Genomic DNA, 18,313 nt, shown 5'->3' with positions numbered 1-18,313 from the left:
TCTTTAATAGAAACTAAAATAAAGCAGAGGTTTATCAGTATTTGCACATCGGTGTGAGAAGGTGAGCCTGGTGTGGTTGGACTGTATGTCAAATATTCAAATATCCTTCAACTTCACAGGACTGAGGCTGAAACTCTCCCTCTCTTACAAAACGCCGACTGCTTCGCTCATTCCTGATTATCAGAGGTCAATATTTCTGAAGCGCTTAGTGTACAAGTCTCATCATCTCTGCTCGTTTACATATCGCTCGTTTAGAGCTGATAAAAGATTCAAGAAAATAAGAAGTAAAACATCATGATGGTGTTTTGGAACTGCGGCCTCCATGACAGGATTAAGTTCCATCACTGCTCGACCAGAGCGTCACGTGATAAAGAATCTCGCCAGGCCTTTGGGGGCGGAGCCTGCTAGGCGAGGAGGCTTGGATTTTTACACACGGATTCATGAATCTTGATTTTGTTTCGGGTGTTTGTGTGAATGTTTCTGGATTTGAGCGCACGCCATTTCTCAGTAGGGAATCCATGCAAGTCTTTCTTCCTCAGCCTGCATGTACTACAAAACCTACTCATTCAAGCTTTTATAACAACCTTCATGTCCTGGACTTGCTGGTTGTTGTGGGTTAGGGGCCACTGGAGGTCAGGGTTAGACGGTGCTCCAGCAGTTCCTGTGGATGTTTCTTCTCCACATGGACAAGGTCTCACACTTTGTTTGGGGTTTTGGAGCTTTGCACATTGTGCAGTCGGAGGTGGTGGCCGGCCGGATTGAAACCCCCGAGGACTTGGTTTTGGCCCCCGGGCCAGAGGTTTGACCCCTGCTGTGCAGAGAGAAGTCTGCTGAGGCAGCAGTTTGTGTTTCCAGCATGTGAAGACAGAGAGACAGAGACAGGAGAGGTGTCATGTTGACTTTATGTAAAGTGAGTGTGACAGCTTCTACACGTCAGAGGACAGCGTCTCTCCCCCGCCGTCCTCCCAGGAGACACAGGCCCGCGGCCTGTGAGCGATCCTGGTGACGTCCAGCTCAGGTTTATCGTGGTACCACTTGTTGAGCAGCTGGTCCACCTGCTCGTGTCTCGTCACCCCGTGAAGTCTCTCCTCCTCCCACTCGTCCTCCAGGCGGTCTCTGAAGGTGTGGCTGAAGGCCGGCTGGGGCAGACGGGGGACAGCGTCCTCCCTCATGTCCTCAAAGAACTGCACCACACACTTCCTGGCGAAGTCGCGAGCGTGCAGGACGCACGTCTCATCGAAGAGCTTCTGCTCCACGTCCAGGTAGTTGCTCCAGTAGCGCGTCTGCAGGAAGGTGGCGTGGTCGTCGAAACAAGGTTTGATGAGGCGTCCCAGGGCTCCCAGCACGATGAGGAGGAGGAGGATGGACCAGCCCACCGCCTGGACCCACAGAGGAAGGTTCACATGAGATCAGGGCCAGAAGAGCTGCCTGCTTCCTGTCAACAGGTTTCTTTTCATCTCTTACAGCTATTTTAAAGACTCATTTCACGTCTTCTAAACTTCACCTGGCCGTTATGTCCAGACAAGGACTTGTTCTTGGGACAGATTCTGGGGAAACTAAATAATAATAATCCTGGGGGGGGGGACGAGGCCAAACCCTAATCCAGGTGAAAAAACGGTGATGAATTAACATCAGCAAACTGACGAGGCATGAATATGTGAATGGCGTGCGCTCATCCTTTCAATTGTTTCACATTTGAAAGGATGAAATCAGACTGAAATGTGACAAATTGTACAAAAAGACTCATTTCTATGGACAAACAAGAAAAGAGCTCCTGTGATCTATTGTCATTAGTTATACAAGGAACTCATGTGTCTAAGTAGCATTACTGGCATTCAAATGTCATGATAAATGAAGAATTTAGCTCCGAGGAAAACCTCTGATCCCAAGTTATTAGTCTCCACGTAAGGACAAAAACAAGTGAGGCTCACCTGTGAATAGCAGCGAACGTATCGTGACACTGCTTTGCGAAACGAGCTGTTTCTGAAGATGACGTCCTCTTTACACGGCACTTTGGCCATGATCTTCACCACGTCCAGCCCCGTGCCGTTGGGCAAGCCTGCAAGCACAGTCCTGCTCAGTGTGTGTGTGTGTGTGTGTGTGTGTGTGTGTGTGTGTGTGTGTGTGTGTGTGTGTGTGTGTGTGTGTGTGTGTGTGTGTGTGTGTGTGTACCTGAGAACAGTGCAGGGTCCACACTCAGGCTGAAGGCACAGATGAAGATCTTCCCGTCCAGTAAGGTGACGAGGATCCAGACCATGGGGGCCAGCAGCGCCCTCTGGACCATGGCGGAGAAGAGGTACCTGCAGGAACACACACCTTCACCTTCAGCTTCAGCTTCCTGGGGTGATGACAGACCCTGCTAGCTTCCTGGGGTGATGACAGACCCTGCTAGCTTTCTGGGGTGATGACAGACCCTGCTAGCTTCCTGGGGTGAACCAGGACATGAAGCCTGAGGCAGGGCTTCACTGACAAGCGTCACACCACAGTGGAGGTTGAGAAGCAGTTTGCTCTGAAAGCTGCTAGTGAGAAGAAAGTGCAGTTTGTGGAAACTGAAGCTGCTTCCTGCTCACAAACACAACAATATATTTGTTTAGGAAGTCATGAACAGAGACGCTTCGTGGAACCTGAACTCAGTTTGACTTCATTTCAATATGATGCAAATCAAGAGGCTTCCTCTTCTTCTGGTTCAGACTCACTTGACCACAGCAGGGTTCTTGGATCTGTGTCCAGCGGGCCTCATCCACTCGTCCATCATGACGCCGGTGTGCCGGTTGACCAGCACCCCCAGGAAGAAGAGTATGACGGGGGGGACGCTCATCACGCCCAGCGAGTACAGCTTGTTGTACTGCGGCAGGCAGGGGCAGTTGAAGTCGAAGCTGGTGTACAGCTTGACGCTCACCAGCGCCAGCACGATGCAGATCCCGTTGGAGATGGACTCCGAGTTGGACTGGAAGTACTGCAGGACCAGCTTCAGGCGCTCCATCGCTGCACCAGCTGCAGTCGCTCCACCAGCTGTAGTCGCTCCACCAGCTGCAGTCGCTCCACCAGCTGTAGTCGCTCCACCAGCTGTAGTCGCTCCACCACCTGTAGTCGCTCCACCACCAGCTGTAGTCGCTCCACCAGCTGCAGTCGCTCCACCAGCTGCAGTCGCTCCGGCAGGGAGAGTGACCACACCTGGACAGGTGAGAGAGGACACACCCTGCTCACACACACACACACCCTGCTCACACACACACAGAACAAAGAGCCCCTGTGGTTCCTGGTCTTCGAAGCAGAGGGTGGAGTCACTGTGGGATTGTTTTGACTTAAATTCTTCTGTCGTCTGACGTCGTGTCTTTGTTAGATTCTATTGTCTTCAATTGTCTTCACTGTGGGAGACGACAGGATATAAAGAGCAGCTGTAGAAAATTAATCAGGTGGATCATTAGCATAAACGCGTTGACAGTATTACCGTACATGAATATATTACCTGAGCAGGTAACTCTCGGCCCTACCTGAGCAGGTAACTCTCGGCCCTACCTGAGCAGGTAACTCTTGATGCTTCATCCTACCTGAGCAGGTAACTCTTGGCCCTACCTGAGCAGGTAACTCTTGGCCCTACCTGAGCAGGTAACTCTTGATGCTTCATCCTACCTGAGCAGGTAACTCTCGGCCCTACCTGAGCAGGTAACTCTTGGCCCTACCTGAGCAGGTAACTCTTGGCCCTACCTGAGCAGGTAACTCTTGATGCTTCATCCTACCTGAGCAGGTAACTCTCGGCCCTACCTGAGCAGGTAACTCTTGGCCCTACCTGAGCAGGTAACTCTTGATGCTTCATCCTACCTGAGCAGGTAACTCTTGGCCCTACCTGAGCAGGTAACTCTTGATGCTTCATCCTACCTGAGCAGGTAACTCTTGGCCCTACCTGAGCAGGTAACTCTTGGCCCTACCTGAGCAGGTAACTCTTGATGCTTCATCCTACCTGAGCAGGTAACTCTCGGCCCTACCTGAGCAGGTAACTCTTGGCCCTACCTGAGCAGGTAACTCTTGATGCTTCATCCTACCTGAGCAGGTAACTCTCGGCCCTACCTGAGCAGGTAACTCTTGATGCTTCATCCTACCTGAGCAGGTAACTCGTGGCCCTACCTGAGCAGGTAATCTTGGCCCTACCTGAGCAGGTAACTCGTGGCCCTACCTGAGCAGGTAACTCTCGGCCCTACCTGAGCAAGTAACTCGCCCTGCATGTCGCCTTGCCCCGACGTAACAGAGGAAGCTGTGAACTCCCATCGTGGACTTTCCTTCTCTGGTACCTGAAGTTCTCCGTCTTCCTGGTCCAGCCTCAGCCGTTAATCAGTATTTCCTCTAGAAGCCACTTTTCCTTCTCCAGAGGTTCAGTGTGACGGTCAAAGCTCCAGGTGAAGCTCCAGGTGAAGCAGGTCGTCACTTTAAAGCCACTGATCGGTTCTCTGACCAGGAGACCAGGAACAGACCAGGAGACCAGGAGCAGACCAGGGTTAGGGTCACGGTGTGTCGAGGATTAAAGAGCTCAGATCAAGTTTCACTTTGCAGACATGCTTTAATGACATAAAAGTGCATTTATTGCAACATGGACATGACAACATGGACATGACGTGTTTGAGCAGCAGGTGGAGAGTCGCCTCTGAAGGTTCTGGTCCGTCGCCTCTGAAGGTTCTGGTCCGTCGCCTCTGAAGGTTCTGGTCCGTCGCCTCTGAAGGTTCTGGTCCGTCGCCTCTGAAGGTTCTGGTCAGTTCGTTGTGCAGCGAGACCAAAGGTTCCACTCTTTCATTAAACTACTGGACGCCTCCCACCTTCCTGCCCTCCAACATACTAACAACAGAACCAATGTGATGACAGACAGGCTGGTCAGGTGACAACAGAACCAATGTGATGACAGACAGGCTGGTCAGGTGAGCGAGATGTCGGCAGACTCTTTGGCATCGATCACCCTGAAGACTCCAACCTTCTCCTTCTTCGTGCTCCTTTCTTTATCTGGAAAACAAACCCTGATGTAATCAAAGCCTCCACAATACACAGCATTAGCATTGTCCCCGGAGGGACTCTGGAGGTTAGCATCTAGCATTAGCATTGTCCCCGGAGGGACTCTGGAGATTAGCATCGTCCCCGGAGGGACTCTGGAGGTTAGCATCTAGCATTAGCATTGTCCCCGTAGGGACTCTGGAGGTTAGCATCTAGCATTAGCATTGTCCCCGGAGGGACTCTGGAGGTTAGCATCTAGCATTAGCATTGTCCCCGGAGGGACTCTGGAGATTAGCATCTAGCATTAGCATTGTCCCCGGAGGGACTCTGGAGGTTAGCATCTAGCATTAGCATTGTCCCCGGAGGGACTCTGGAGGTTAGCATCTAGCATTAGCATTGTCCCCGGAGGGACTCTGGAGATTAGCATCTAGCATTAGCATTGTCCCCGGAGGGACTCTGGAGGTTAGCATCTAGCATTAGCATTGTCCCCGTAGGGACTCTGGAGGTTAGCATCTAGCATTAGCATTGTCCCCGGAGGGACTCTGGAGATTAGCATCTAGCATTAGCATTGTCCCCGGAGGGACTCTGGAGATTAGCATCGTCCCCGGAGGGACTCTGGAGGTTAGCATCTAGCATTAGCATTGTCCCCGTAGGGACTCTGGAGGTTAGCATCTAGCATTAGCATTGTCCCCGGAGGGACTCTGGAGGTTAGCATCTAGCATTAGCATTGTCCCCGGAGGGACTCTGGAGATTAGCATCTAGCATTAGCATTGTCCCCGGAGGGACTCTGGAGGTTAGCATCTAGCATTAGCATTGTCCCCGGAGGGACTCTGGAGGTTAGCATCTAGCATTAGCATTGTCCCCGGAGGGACTCTGGAGATTAGCATCTAGCATTAGCATTGTCCCCGGAGGGACTCTGGAGGTTAGCATCTAGCATTAGCATTGTCCCCGTAGGGACTCTGGAGGTTAGCATCTAGCATTAGCATTGTCCCCGGAGGGACTCTGGAGATTAGCATCTAGCATTAGCATTGTCCCCAGAGGGACTCTGGAGGTTAGCATCTAGCATTAGCATTGTCCCCGTAGGGACTCTGGAGGTTAGCATCTAGCATTAGCATTGTCCCCGGAGGGACTCTGGAGATTAGCATCTAGCATTAGCATTCTCCTCGGAGGGACTCTGGAGGTTAGCATCTAGCATTAGGGTTAGTGCAGGTAAATAATACTTCAACATGTCGGCCATTACAAAATAACTGGCAGCTTTTCATTTTGTACAACATTCAGACAAACGATGCTGGTCCAGTGAGACCAGGAGGACTCGCCCTGGTCCAGTGAGACCAGGAGGACTCGCCCTGGTCCAGTGAGACCAGGAGGACCAGCCATTTGTAGCCCGGACTCACCCAGTAAGTCGGAGCGGTCCAGGAGAACCTCCAGGTCCTTGTCGCTGATCACCTTGCCCCGGCTTGCTTTCACCTCCCTGAGGGAACCAGAACACATCAGACGAGGCTCCAAAAGGAAGGTTGACGGTTTGATTCCTCATCTGTCCACAAGTGTTCTGAAGCGATTTCCTGCTGCTGGTGGACGACCTGAGACCAGTGCTGGTACTACTGTGCAGTACCAGCAGTACTACTGTGCAGTACCAGCAGTACTACTGTGCAGTACCAGCAGTACTACTGTGCAGTTTTAGCTGCTAAAGCTAGTTTACGTAGCGTAGCTCCGTTTCAGGGCAGCGATTTAAGCAGCGAAGCACAAACCATCATTCAGACGTCAATTTTGGAAAAAGACGACCAAAACAATAGAGCAAAGGACTCTGAAGAGCTTGGAGCTGCTTGATGGCCGTCCACGTCTGCAGTGACGCGTTTTGGTAGGACACATCGGGCAGCGAAGTGTTATGGATGGTAGTTTTACGAGTACCAGTACACGTCGGGCCGACACCAGTATCGGTGCATCCTTAGTTTCAGCTGGTGGTGAATGTCGGTTCTGGTGAACGAGGGTTCTGGTGAATGTCGGTTCTGGTGAATGAGGGTTCTGGTGAATGTCGGTTCTGGTGAACGAGGGTTCTGGTGAACGAGGGTTCTGGTGAATGTCGGTTCTGGTGAATGAGGGTTCTGGTGAATGAGGGTTCTGGTGAATGAGGGTTCTGGTGAATGTCGGTTCTGGTGAACGAGGGTTCTGGTGAATGTCGGTTCTGGTGAATGAGGGTTCTGGTGAATGTCGGTTCTGGTGAACGAGGGTTCTGGTGAATGTCGGTTCTGGTGAATGAGGGTTCTGGTGAATGTCGGTTCTGGTGAACGAGGGTTCTGGTGAACGAGGGTTCTGGTGAATGTCGGTTCTGGTGAATGAGGGTTCTGGTGAATGAGGGTTCTGGTGAATGAGGGTTCTGGTGAATGTCGGTTCTGGTGAACGAGGGTTCTGGTGAATGTCGGTTCTGGTGAATGAGGGTTCTGGTGAATGTCGGTTCTGGTGAATGTCGGTTCTGGTGAATGTCGGTTCTGGTGAACGAGGGTTCTGGTGAATGTCGGTTCTGGTGAATGAGGGTTCTGGTGAATGTCGGTTCTGGTGAATGTCGGTTCTGGTGAATGAGGGTTCTGGTGAATGTCGGTTCTGGTGAACGAGGGTTCTGGTGAATGTCGGTTCTGGTGAATGAGGGTTCTGGTGAATGTCGGTTCTGGTGAATGTCGGTTCTGATGAACGAGGGTTCTGGTGAATGTCGGTTCTGGTGAATGTCGGTTCTGGTGAATGAGGGTTCTGGTGAATGTCGGTTCTGGTGAACGAGGGTTCTGGTGAATGTCGGTTCTGGTGAATGAGGGTTCTGGTGAATGTCGGTTCTGGTGAATGAGGGTTCTGGTGAATGTCGGTTCTGGTGAATGTCGGTTCTGGTGAACGAGGGTTCTGGTGAATGTCGGTTCTGGTGAATGAGGGTTCTGGTGAATGTCGGTTCTGGTGAATGAGGGTTCTGGTGAATGTCGGTTCTGGTGAACGAGGGTTCTGGTGAATGTCGGTTCTGGTGAATGAGGGTTCTGGTGAATGTCGGTTCTGGTGAATGTCGGTTCTGGTGAATGTCGGTTCTGGTGAATGAGGGTTCTGGTGAATGTCGGTTCTGGTGAATGTGGGTTCTGGTGAATGTCGGTTCTGGTGAATGAGGGTTCTGGTGAATGTCGGTTCTGGTGAACGAGGGTTCTGGTGAATGTCGGTTCTGGTGAACGAGGGTTCTGGTGAATGTCGGTTCTGGTGAATGAGGGTTCTGGTGAATGAGGGTTCTGGTGAATGTCGGTTCTGGTGAACGAGGGTTCTGGTGAATGTCGGTTCTGGTGAATGAGGGTTCTGGTGAATGTCGGTTCTGGTGAACGAGGGTTCTGGTGAATGTCGGTTCTGGTGAATGTCGGTTCTGGTGAACGAGGGTTCTGGTGAATGTCGGTTCTGGTGAATGAGGGTTCTGGTGAATGAGGGTTCTGGTGAATGTCGGTTCTGGTGAATGTCGGTTCTGGTGAATGTCGGTTCTGGTGAACGAGGGTTCTGGTGAATGAGGGTTCTGGTGAATGTCGGTTCTGGTGAATGTCGGTTCTGGTGAATGTCGGTTCTGGTGAATGAGGGTTCTGGTGAATGTCGGTTCTGGTGAATGTCGGTTCTGGTGAATGAAGGTTCTGGTGAATGTCGGTTCTGGTGAATGAGGGTTCTGTGGGAGCTGCTTCTCCTGAACCGTAGCGAAGGGCCAGCTGCCTCAGCGGAGGGGGACGGAACATGCTAACCACTGGTTTACGGTTGTTTTGCCCCCCCCCACCCCCCACTGCACAGTGGAACTGCAGGTGAAGTGGAACCCAGCAGCAGGAGGCGCCACACCGTACAGCTGCTTCCTTACTTCTCTGCTCCTCTGGCTTTCAGCAGCTCCTTCAGCTCGTCCAGGTCGATGCAGCCGCGGCTTTGATTAAGCTCCGCCTTCCCTCCTTTGAACTTGTCTGTAACAAAGCAGAAGGAGTTCAAAGCCCAGCCGGTCAGCGGGGACCCAGCCGGCCTGCGGGGACCCTGCGGGGACCCAGCCAGCGGGGGCCCAGCCGGCCTGCGGGGACCCAACTGGCCTGCGGGACCCAGCCGGCCTACGGGGACCCAGCCCCTGCAGAGTCTCACTCTTATGGATGACCATCTGCTCCAGCTTCCTCTTGGCCGAGGCCCTCTCCAGGATCTTCTGGTCGATGGTGTTGGCAGTGACCAGACGGTAGACCACCACAGGTTTGGTCTGTCCGATGCGGTGGCAGCGGTCCTGGGCCTGAAGGTCTGCCTGGGGGTTCTGAGAGGAGCAGACATCAGCCCAGCTGTACAGCAGAGTTCTCCCCCAGTCCGCCACCCCCCCCCCCCGTGGCCCCGGAGCCCCCACCCAGTCACTGTCGAAGATGATGACGGTGTCAGCGGCTGTCAGGTTGATGCCGAGGCCCCCGGCCCTGGTGCTCAGAAGGAACAGGAACACCTCGGGGTCTGACGAGAACTTCTCCATCTGGGGGGGAACAGACACTCCCAGTCAGCACAGCTGTGTGTGTGTGTGTGTGTGTGTGTGTGTGTGTGTGTGTGTGTGTGTGTGTGTGTCACACTCACATTGTGGTCTCGATCTGCGTACGACATGCTGCCGTCAAGACGGCTGAACTGGAAACTCCTCAGGAAGCAATAATCCACCAGGAGATCCAAGATGGAGGTCATCTGACTGAAGATCAGCACCTACACGCGCACACACACGCACGCGCGCACACGCACACACACACTTTTATGACAGTTCTTTTGTTCTATGTTTGTAAAGCTTTACTCTTTGATCTTTACTATTTTCCCTGTCGGCCTTTTGAAGTTCTTTCAGACCCTGAGAGTCTTTTTAACTGTGTTCAATTGAGTTTCTACTTTTAGCTAAGGAGCCAAAGTGCTCAGTACTGCAGTACACTAGACCCCCACTGCCCCTGGTACACTAGACCCCCCACTGCTCCTGGTACACTAGACCCCCCACTGCTCCTGGTACACTAGACCCCCCACTGCTCCTGGTACACTAGACCCCCCACTGCCCCTGGTACACTAGACCCCCCACTGCTCCTGGTACACTAGACCCCCCACTGCCCCTGGTACACTAGACCCCCCACTGCTCCTGGTACACTAGACCCCCCACTGCTCCTGGTACACTAGACCCCCCACTGCTCCTGGTACACTAGACCCCCACTGCCCCTGGTACACTAGACCCCCCACTGCTCCTGGTACACTAGACCCCCCACTGCTCCTGGTACACTAGACCCCCACTGTTGTTGACCTTTCAGTGAACCGTCTGCCACGAGGAAATCACCATTAATGATGATATGATGTCACTGGAGGAGGAACGTTCTACGTTCTGAAAGCCAAATATCCTGAACCATGTGGGTTCTGGTCCGTCATGGAGACGGTGGACGTCTGTCCCTCCTGTCTACCTGTCCTCGTGTCTCACCTTGTGTCCACGCTCCTTGAGCGCCGGCAGCAGTCTGTCCAGGATGAGAAACTTCCCCGAGCATTTCACCAGCTGCTCATCAATCTGCAGAGGACACAGGACAATCGTCCTCCATCACACTACCACAGTGTGTGTGTGTGTGTGTGTGTGTGTGTGTGTGTGTGTGTGTATGAGAGACCTTGAAGTCCTGCGTGGACGGGTCCAGGGGGTACTCCACCAGGTAGGGGTGGTTACAGCATCTCTTCAGCAACATGATGATGTTCTTCAGCTTGAGGGTGATCTGAGCGTCCAACGGGCTCCGGATGTCCAGGACTGGAGGACCACTGCAGGGGACACGCAACCATGAGTCAACGTGAGACACTGCAGGGGACACGCAACCATGAGTCAACGTGAGACACTGCAGGGGACACGCAACCATGAGTCAACGTGAGACACTGCAGGGGACACGCAACCATGAGTCAACGTGAGACACTGCAGGGGACACGCAACCATGAGTCAACGTGAGACACTGCAGGGGACACGCAACCATTAGTCAACGTGAGACACTGCAGGGGACACGCAACCATGAGTCAACGTGAGACACTGCAGGGGACACGCAACCATTAGTCAACGTGAGACACTGCAGGGGACACGCAACCATTAGTCAACGTGAGACACTGCAGTAAATGTCAAGGAGAGAACAGGTCTGACCTCTGGTCTTGGTCCCGGTCTTGACGAACCCTCTCCAGGTACCTGTCCAGGTCTTTGGGTGTGTCTCTGTCTGTCTCACTGTAGTCCACCGCCTTTCGACTGTGACGCTTTGGTCTGCCGCTGGACGACAGAGACACCCTGTCCTCCGTCTGCACAGGAAGAGGACCTGGTGAGGACCTGCTGAGTCCTGCTGAGCCCAGGACCTGATGCTGAGCCCAGGACCTGAGGCTGAGCCCAGGACCTGAAGCAGGCTCACCTGGTCCTGGCCCAGCACCCTGGCGATGGTGTTGTTGACCACGGCGGTGTAGAAGACTTCCTGCTTGGGGGTCAGGGGGGCGAAGACGATGACCTCCTTCTTCGGAGGGACGTCCAGCGTCACGTCCGTCTTCAGCCTCCGGAGCAGGAAGGGGGTCAGGATCTGCAACCAACAGAGGAGGCTTCATGGAGACCCGGTCCAGGTCTGGTGGGCCTGGTCCCAGTGGAGGTCTGACCTGGTGCAGCATGGCCAGGATGTTCTGCTCCCTCTCGTCCACCACCGTCTCAGTGTCCCCCAGCGAGTCCACGTCAAACCACAACTCGAAGCTGTGCAGCAAACATGGCGGGACACAGAGACGCCATTAGTCGTCATGGTACCGCTGGACGTGTCCACGCCTCAACAGTCCCTTCACATGTCCTGCTGTCCTCTTGTCCTGCTGTTGTCCTCTTGTCCTGCCTACTGCTGTCCTCTTGTCCTGCTGACTGCTGTCCTCTTGTCCTGCCGTCAGCTCTCAGGAGGACAAGAGGACAGCAGGAGGCGACTGTTTGTCCCTCCAAGACAAAGCCTCTTTGGTCAATTAGTATTTGATTTCATTGTATTAAATGTAGAAGTGTAGAATCTTTACTGTCCAGGGACGACAGAGCAAAAAGAGCCTGTAGGCTAATTCTGCCATATTTTGCAGAAATGTACGTTAATATGACGAAATAGATTAAAGAAGAAAAAAGATCAAACTTCTTCACTTCTGAAAATGAAGATACACAAAGTGGGTCCAGAAAGAGAAAAGAGTACTCTTCAAAAACTTCCTCTCAAATCCCGTTGGGATGTCAAGATCCAACTTCTTCAGTGAATTTAGAAGTCAAAGACTTTACACTAGTTGACAAAGTGGCTGTGCTGCGGTGGAGAACCAGGTTCTGAAGGTTCAACCACCAGGAAACTCAGGATGGAGAACTGAGGAATCCGCAGAGTTCACTGATGACAGGAAACCAGTTCAACCTGTGACGTCACGTCAAAGATTAAACTTCAAATACATCTGCAATCTTCAAGGTTGACTTTCTGATACCGTAGAAGATCTGCTGGGACAGTTGAGACGTGAGACGCACCTCTTGAGGTCATCGAAGACCTCTGGCAGCAGGAAGTTGAGCAGCGACCAGAGCTCGGCCAGGTTGTTCTGCAGCGGCGTGCCGGTCAGCAGCAGCTTGTTGTCGGTGGGAAGCGTCTTCAGCTCTCGGACCAGACGGCAGTTCAGGTTCTTGATCCTGTGGCCCTCGTCCACGATCAGGTACTTCCACTGGTGGCGCTGCAGGGGGGGACGCTGCTTTAGAATTCCTGGGCTTGTTGTCCGTCCCCCAGCAGAGCTACTGATGGTTTGACTTTCACCATCTCTCTTGTGGTTACCACACAAACCATACTCTTCACTCTACTGCTGGTTGACTGGAACCAGCTCTGGTTACCACACAAACCACTCTTCACTCTACTGCTGGTTGACTGGAACCAGCTCTGGTTACCACACAAACCATACTCTTCACTCCACTGCTGGTTGACTGGAACCAGCTCTGGTTACCACACAAACCATACTGTTCACTCTACTGCTGGTTGACTGGAACCAGCTCTGGTTACCACACAAACCACTCTTCACTCTACTGCTGGTTGACTGGAACCAGCTCTGGTTACCACACAAACCACTCTTCACTCTACTGCTGGTTGACTGGAACCAGCTCTGGTTACCACACAAACCATACTCTTCACTCCACTGCTGGTTGACTGGAACCAGCTCTGGTTACCACACAAACCATACTGTTCACTCTACTGCTGGTTGACTGGAACCAGCTCTGGTTACCACACAAACCATACCTGCAGGAACTTGCGGTCGATCATGGCGATCTCGAAGGAGGTGAGCACCACCGGGTACATGTTGAGGGCCCCCTGGGGTCTGCAGACCTGCTGCAGCAGCTTGGCCCGCTCCGCCTGGGGGCCGTGGTAGAGCAGCACCGACACCTGGGGGGCCACAAGGCTGACACAGTCACAAGCCCTTCTCCAGCCAGTCCAGCAGCAGTGGACCTGGACGCTTTCAACGGTCTTCTTTTCAAGCATGGCTGCCATGCCAGTTCCCCCAAACCCCTCCCCCACCCCTCGAGACGTCAGCAGTACCGTGTGCTAATGGCCATCAGTCGTATTTTAATCATGTTCATTATGTCATGTCTCTGCTGCAGCAGAGGGCGGAGTTACGTGATGCACCTGAATGCATCACTCAAAGCGCTAAGCTGCACAGAAACACATTTACACTCTTCAAGTGTTTCAGTCGCCAAAGAGACAGTTTGTGTCCGAGCCGCCATGTTGGTTGGTTTTCACTGCAGGATCTGAGCAGACAGGGGGCGGAGTCAGACCACGGCGCCCCCTGCTGGGTTGGACCCTGAGCTGCTTCACCCAGAGCTCCACCCCCACTGCTCTGCAGATCCTGTGATCCAATCAAACGGCTCAAGTTGGGCAATAAATGTCCTCAGGGGACAGGACGGCCGGTCCAGGGGACACGTGGCGTCCGTCCCTCCAGCGCACAGCCACTCACCTCGGGAGCGAAGCGCTGGAACTCCTTCAGCCAGTTGGGCAGGGTGGAGAGCGGCGCCACCACCAGGAAGGGCCCGGTGACCTTCTTCTCCACCATCATGGCCACGTGGGCGATGCACTGGATGGTCTTTCCCAGACCCATCTCGTCCGCCAGGATCCCGTTGATCCCGTTCTCCCACAACATCTGAGGACAAGGAGCAGCTCCTCAGGAGACTCCAACCGGACCTCCTCCACCCCCACCCCCTCCACCTCCTCCACCTCCTCATGAGACCAACCGGACCTCCTCCTCCTCCTCCTCCTCCTCCTCCTCCACCTCCTCCTCCTCCTCCTCACCCGGAGCCACTCGATGCCTTCGATCTGGTACCACCTCATCACCCCTCCGGTGAAGTGCAGTGGCTGCTGAGCGGGGACAGGTTGTCCGTCCACCGTCCTGGACGGGTGCAGCAGCTGCTTGGCCTTGTCCCGCACCGTCTCCGACAGCCTCTTCTTGATGTCCTGGTTTGAGTCCCTCATCTTCTCCAGATCCTCGGCCTGCAGCTTCCTGCTCACCGGAACCTCCTCCTGGAAACCAGCACATGTCTCGTCATTCTAGAGGGACGCTGTCCTGTAGAGGGACGCTGTCCTGTAGAGGGACATGTCCTGTAGACCTCGTCACATCTTCAAACTGTCTGAATTAACCCTGGCAGACCAAGACATGCAGCCTCAAACTGGGAAGTCCTCGCTCACACTGGGAAGTCCTCGCTCACACTGGGAAGTCCTCGCTCACACTGGGAAGTCCTCGCTCACACTGGGAAGTCCTCGCTCACACTGGGAAGTCCTCGCTCACACTGGGAAGTCCTCGCTCACACTGGGAAGTCCTCGCTCACACTGGGAAGTCCTCGCTCACACTGGGAAGTCCTCGCTCACACTGGGAAGTCCTCGCTCACACCGGGAAGTCCTCGCTCACACCGGGAAGTCCTCGCTCACACCGGGAAGTCCTCGCTCACACTGGGAAGTCCTCGCTCACACTGGGAAGTCCTCGCTCACACTGGGAAGTCCTCGCTCACACTGGGAAGTCCTCACTCACACTGGGAAGTCCTCACTCACACTGGGAAGTCCTCACTCACACTGGGAAGTCCTCACTCACACTGGGAAGTCCTCACTCACACTGGGAAGTCCTCACTCACACTGGGAAGTCCTCACTCACACTGGGAAGTCCTCACTCACACTGGGAAGTCCTCACCTCTACATCCACTTTGGCCTTCTTAGCATGAGAAATGATTTCCTGGGAGACAGAAATGAGACCAAAGTGAACAAACGGCTCCGACATGATAAAGCAGTGAAACAGAATCAAGATGATGTGGACTTACTTCCTTTGACATCACATCGGCTATTTTAAAGTCGTCCTCCCTCCTCCTCTTCTTTTTACCTGCAGATCGGTACACCAAGTGTTGGGAGGCACCAACTTGTGTATCAAGCTATTTTGTGAGGAAGAACTGATATTTAAGAAATAAATCGGTGGTGCTTCAGTCTGGTCACTCGTGAGTTTAGAAACAAACTACAGACATCCATTCCTTTGTACAATTTTAGAATGGACCGAGATTAGTGTGTGTGTGTTTCAGTTCACCTTTCCCAACCTCTGGACTTTTGGCATTTTGCTTCTGAAAGGAAACAGCAGTAGTTCAGACAGTTTGAGGACTTTCAACATGAGCTGTGATTCTTTGTCCAGGAGAACAACTTCACCTTGTTCTTCTTCTTATCCACTTTGTCCTTCCTGAGCTTTTCCTAAAATTGTTGACACATCGTCAGGAGTGATTCAGCAAGACGGGACGAGACGAGAGAGGACGGGACGAGATGAGACGGGACGAGACGAGACGAGAGGGGACGGGACGAGATGAGACGGGACGAGATGAGACGAGATGAGACGAGATGAGACGGGACGAGACGGGAGGAGAGGAGAGGCGACGAGACGGGAGGATAGGAGAGGCGAGGGGACAAGACGGGACGGGACGGGAGGAGAGGAGAGGAGGGGAGGGGAGGGGACGAGACGAGACGAGACCAACCCACCTCATTCTGCTGCTGCTCCATCTTGGTGAGCAGGAACTTGGAGTAGATGTTGCTCTTCTGGAGCAGATGCTGCAGCCTCTTGAAGCGCAGGTCCTGAGAGTCCCTCTCCCAGGACTCCCGGACCTGATCCAGGTCAGTTTGGATCGATAAACAATACATGTCACCATGGAGCTTCACTCAATGTCACATTTTACTTAGAAGCTGCTGATGTGACTGATTACTTTTTATTATATCAATACAATTAACTGCTTTGAATGATTTCTGAACAAACTGGTTCTGAAATGATCTTTTAATGAATAGTGCACACACACACACACACACGCACACACACACACACACACACGCACGCACGCACGCACGCACACACACACCTTCTCCATCATCTCTTTCTCCTTCCTCTCCCCCGCCTCCATCAGCTGCTTCTCCTCTTCCTCCATTTCCTTGGTGATGACCACAGCAGACGAGCCCTCAGCTTTCCCCGCCACATCTTCAAAACAATCACAGTGTTCATGTGAAGGTTGATAAAAACCCCCGTGATGCTTCCTGTGGGTCTGAACACACCGTGGTCGGCCCCGGTCTCCATGGCGGTGGCCCCCGTCTCCATGGCGGTGCCCAGCGGCGCCTCAGACTCGTCAGGTTTGGGGCAGCGAGGCGAGGCGCTCTGGCTTCCTTCCTGCAGGCTAGCAGCATCGTAGCAAACAAACAGCAAAATCCGTCACGTTTGTTACTCCTGTACCACGTGTGTGAGACTTCTATCTGAAAATAACAGCTTCATTTATGAAACCACGTGAAAGTTCATTCTTTGATTCTACTCTTGCGGGTCTTTGATTCTACTCCTACGGGTCTTTGATTCTACTCCTGCGGGTCTTTGATTCTACTCCTGCGGGTCTTTGATTCTACTCCTGCGGGTCTTTGATTCTACTCCTGCGGGTCTTTGATTCTACTCCTACTAGTCTTTGATTCTACTCCTGCGGGTCTTTGATTCTACTCCTATTAGTCTTTGATTCTACTCCTGCGGGTCTTTGATTCTACTCCTGCGGGTCTTTGATTCTACTCCTGCGGGTCTTTGATTCTACTCCTGCGGGTCTTTGATTCTACTCCTACTAGTCTTTGATTCTACTCTTGCGGGTCTTTGATTCTACTCTTGCGGGTCTTTGATTCTACTCCTGTGGGTCTTTGATTCTACTCCTGCGGGTCTTTGATTCTACTCCTGCGGGTCTTTGATTCTACTCCTGCAGGTCTTTGATTCTACTCCTGCAGGTCTTTGATTCTACTCCTGCAGGTCTTTGATTCTACTCCTCGTCCAGGTTTCCAGCTTCTTTAAAAGTATTTTCTAATAACAGGAAGTGTCCCTTCAAATTGTTTTCCCATCGACAAACAGACTTACTAAAGAGTGAATGTGCGTCAGTTGCACACCTTTACAGGTTAAACGTTAGTAAGACGATCTCCTCCTGAACCCATCCAGGACCCACAAAGGAGGTCGAACTCAGGAAAACTCACCAGCTCATCGTCAGAAGCAGAATCCTGGTAAAGGGTGAACGGTGTGGAAAGCAGGGATGGTTTTCGAACTGAGTAAAAGTGAAGGTTTAACCTCTAATGTTACAAATAAAAAGAGTTGAACGTGCTTCAGTCCCACGTTAGTCCCCTGCCGACAAGCAGCTCGTTTCAGCGCAGACATCCGGTCAATGTCTGCACCAATAAAAGCACCCACTGCCAGAAACTACGCGCACAGCCACAAAAGACACGCCCATTTCTTTTATTTTGAAAGCCAACGGCCCTTATTCTCCGCTAACTTGATTTTCTCTCTGGTCTTTTCCGGAGGGGCGGGGATCTCTCGTTTCGCGCCAGTCAGGACGGAACCACTGTGAGATGGGGGGGCGAGTGTTCCGTAGGGCAGAGCAAGTACTTTGTTTCATGTTCAAAGAAACTGGCAAGTAACGGAACAAGTAAAAACATCAACGTTTAAAGGTACAATCATACACGTTTGACTCCAACAATTAGTCCCTTCAAACGAATGAGCTGTAACATATTTACACCCCTATAGCGGGAAACATGGACCAAACCTAAGCGTTATTTCGCGCGAATCTGTGAAGTGTATAAAATATATGATGTCCAGCAGGGACACTGTGATTCCTGTCTCATAACAATCACTTCCTGTGAACAAGGTTTTACTATCATGACATCACCACTGACCTAGTATAGACAATATTGCTTTAGTAATAGTATCTCATACATATATCTTATATAGATTATTTTATATCTTTATCTAAGATTAAAACTTTTTTGATATATTTAAAATATTGTAATATTCTGCAGTTGTAATATAGTTGTGAATTTAT

At 52.4% G+C, this 18,313-nt stretch overlaps 2 protein-coding genes across 2 annotated transcripts; both read right to left on the bottom strand.

Moving 5' to 3' along the window:
- Window positions 1–926: 926 nt before the first annotated feature.
- calhm3 (calcium homeostasis modulator 3) lies at window positions 927–2,983 on the bottom strand (the record flags this gene model as incomplete). Its single annotated transcript, XM_080507118.1, has 4 exons — window positions 927–1,379; window positions 1,932–2,059; window positions 2,173–2,300; window positions 2,697–2,983. 4 exons carry the CDS (start codon window positions 2,981–2,983, stop codon window positions 927–929), a joined length of 996 nt encoding a protein of 331 aa, XP_080363244.1.
- Window positions 2,984–4,575: 1,592 nt separating this feature from the next.
- Window positions 4,576–17,610, bottom strand: hells (helicase, lymphoid specific). The gene is made up of 23 exons (XM_080507087.1): window positions 17,475–17,610; window positions 16,536–16,654; window positions 16,346–16,461; window positions 15,975–16,097; window positions 15,651–15,692; window positions 15,535–15,568; window positions 15,278–15,336; window positions 15,151–15,192; window positions 14,262–14,489; window positions 13,930–14,112; window positions 13,218–13,361; window positions 12,467–12,663; window positions 11,602–11,692; window positions 11,367–11,528; window positions 11,111–11,259; window positions 10,599–10,743; window positions 10,421–10,504; window positions 9,559–9,678; window positions 9,344–9,460; window positions 9,097–9,256; window positions 8,831–8,927; window positions 6,372–6,448; window positions 4,576–4,989 (listed from the first exon to the last, which is right to left on the bottom strand). The coding sequence occupies exons 1-23, from the start codon at window positions 17,480–17,482 to the stop codon at window positions 4,904–4,906; spliced, it is 2,583 nt and encodes an 860-aa protein (XP_080363213.1). The 5' UTR covers window positions 17,483–17,610; the 3' UTR covers window positions 4,576–4,903.
- Between the last annotated feature and the right edge of the window lie 703 nt (window positions 17,611–18,313).

The sequence above is a fragment of the Blennius ocellaris genome (genome assembly GCF_963422515.1).
Source record: "Blennius ocellaris genome assembly, chromosome: 13".
NCBI classification, from domain to species: domain Eukaryota; kingdom Metazoa; phylum Chordata; class Actinopteri; order Blenniiformes; family Blenniidae; genus Blennius; species Blennius ocellaris.
This window is presented reverse-complemented; position numbering and strand designations above follow the sequence as displayed.

Coding starts and splice junctions, on each gene's coding strand:
- hells (XM_080507087.1), bottom strand. Junction 15,337..15,534: donor AAGTCCAGAGGTTGGGAAAG/GTGAACTGAAAC, acceptor ACCGATCTGCAG/GTAAAAAGAAGAGGAGGAGG. Junction 9,461..9,558: donor ACGCAGATCGAGACCACAAT/GTGAGTGTGACA, acceptor GTTCCCCCCCAG/ATGGAGAAGTTCTCGTCAGA.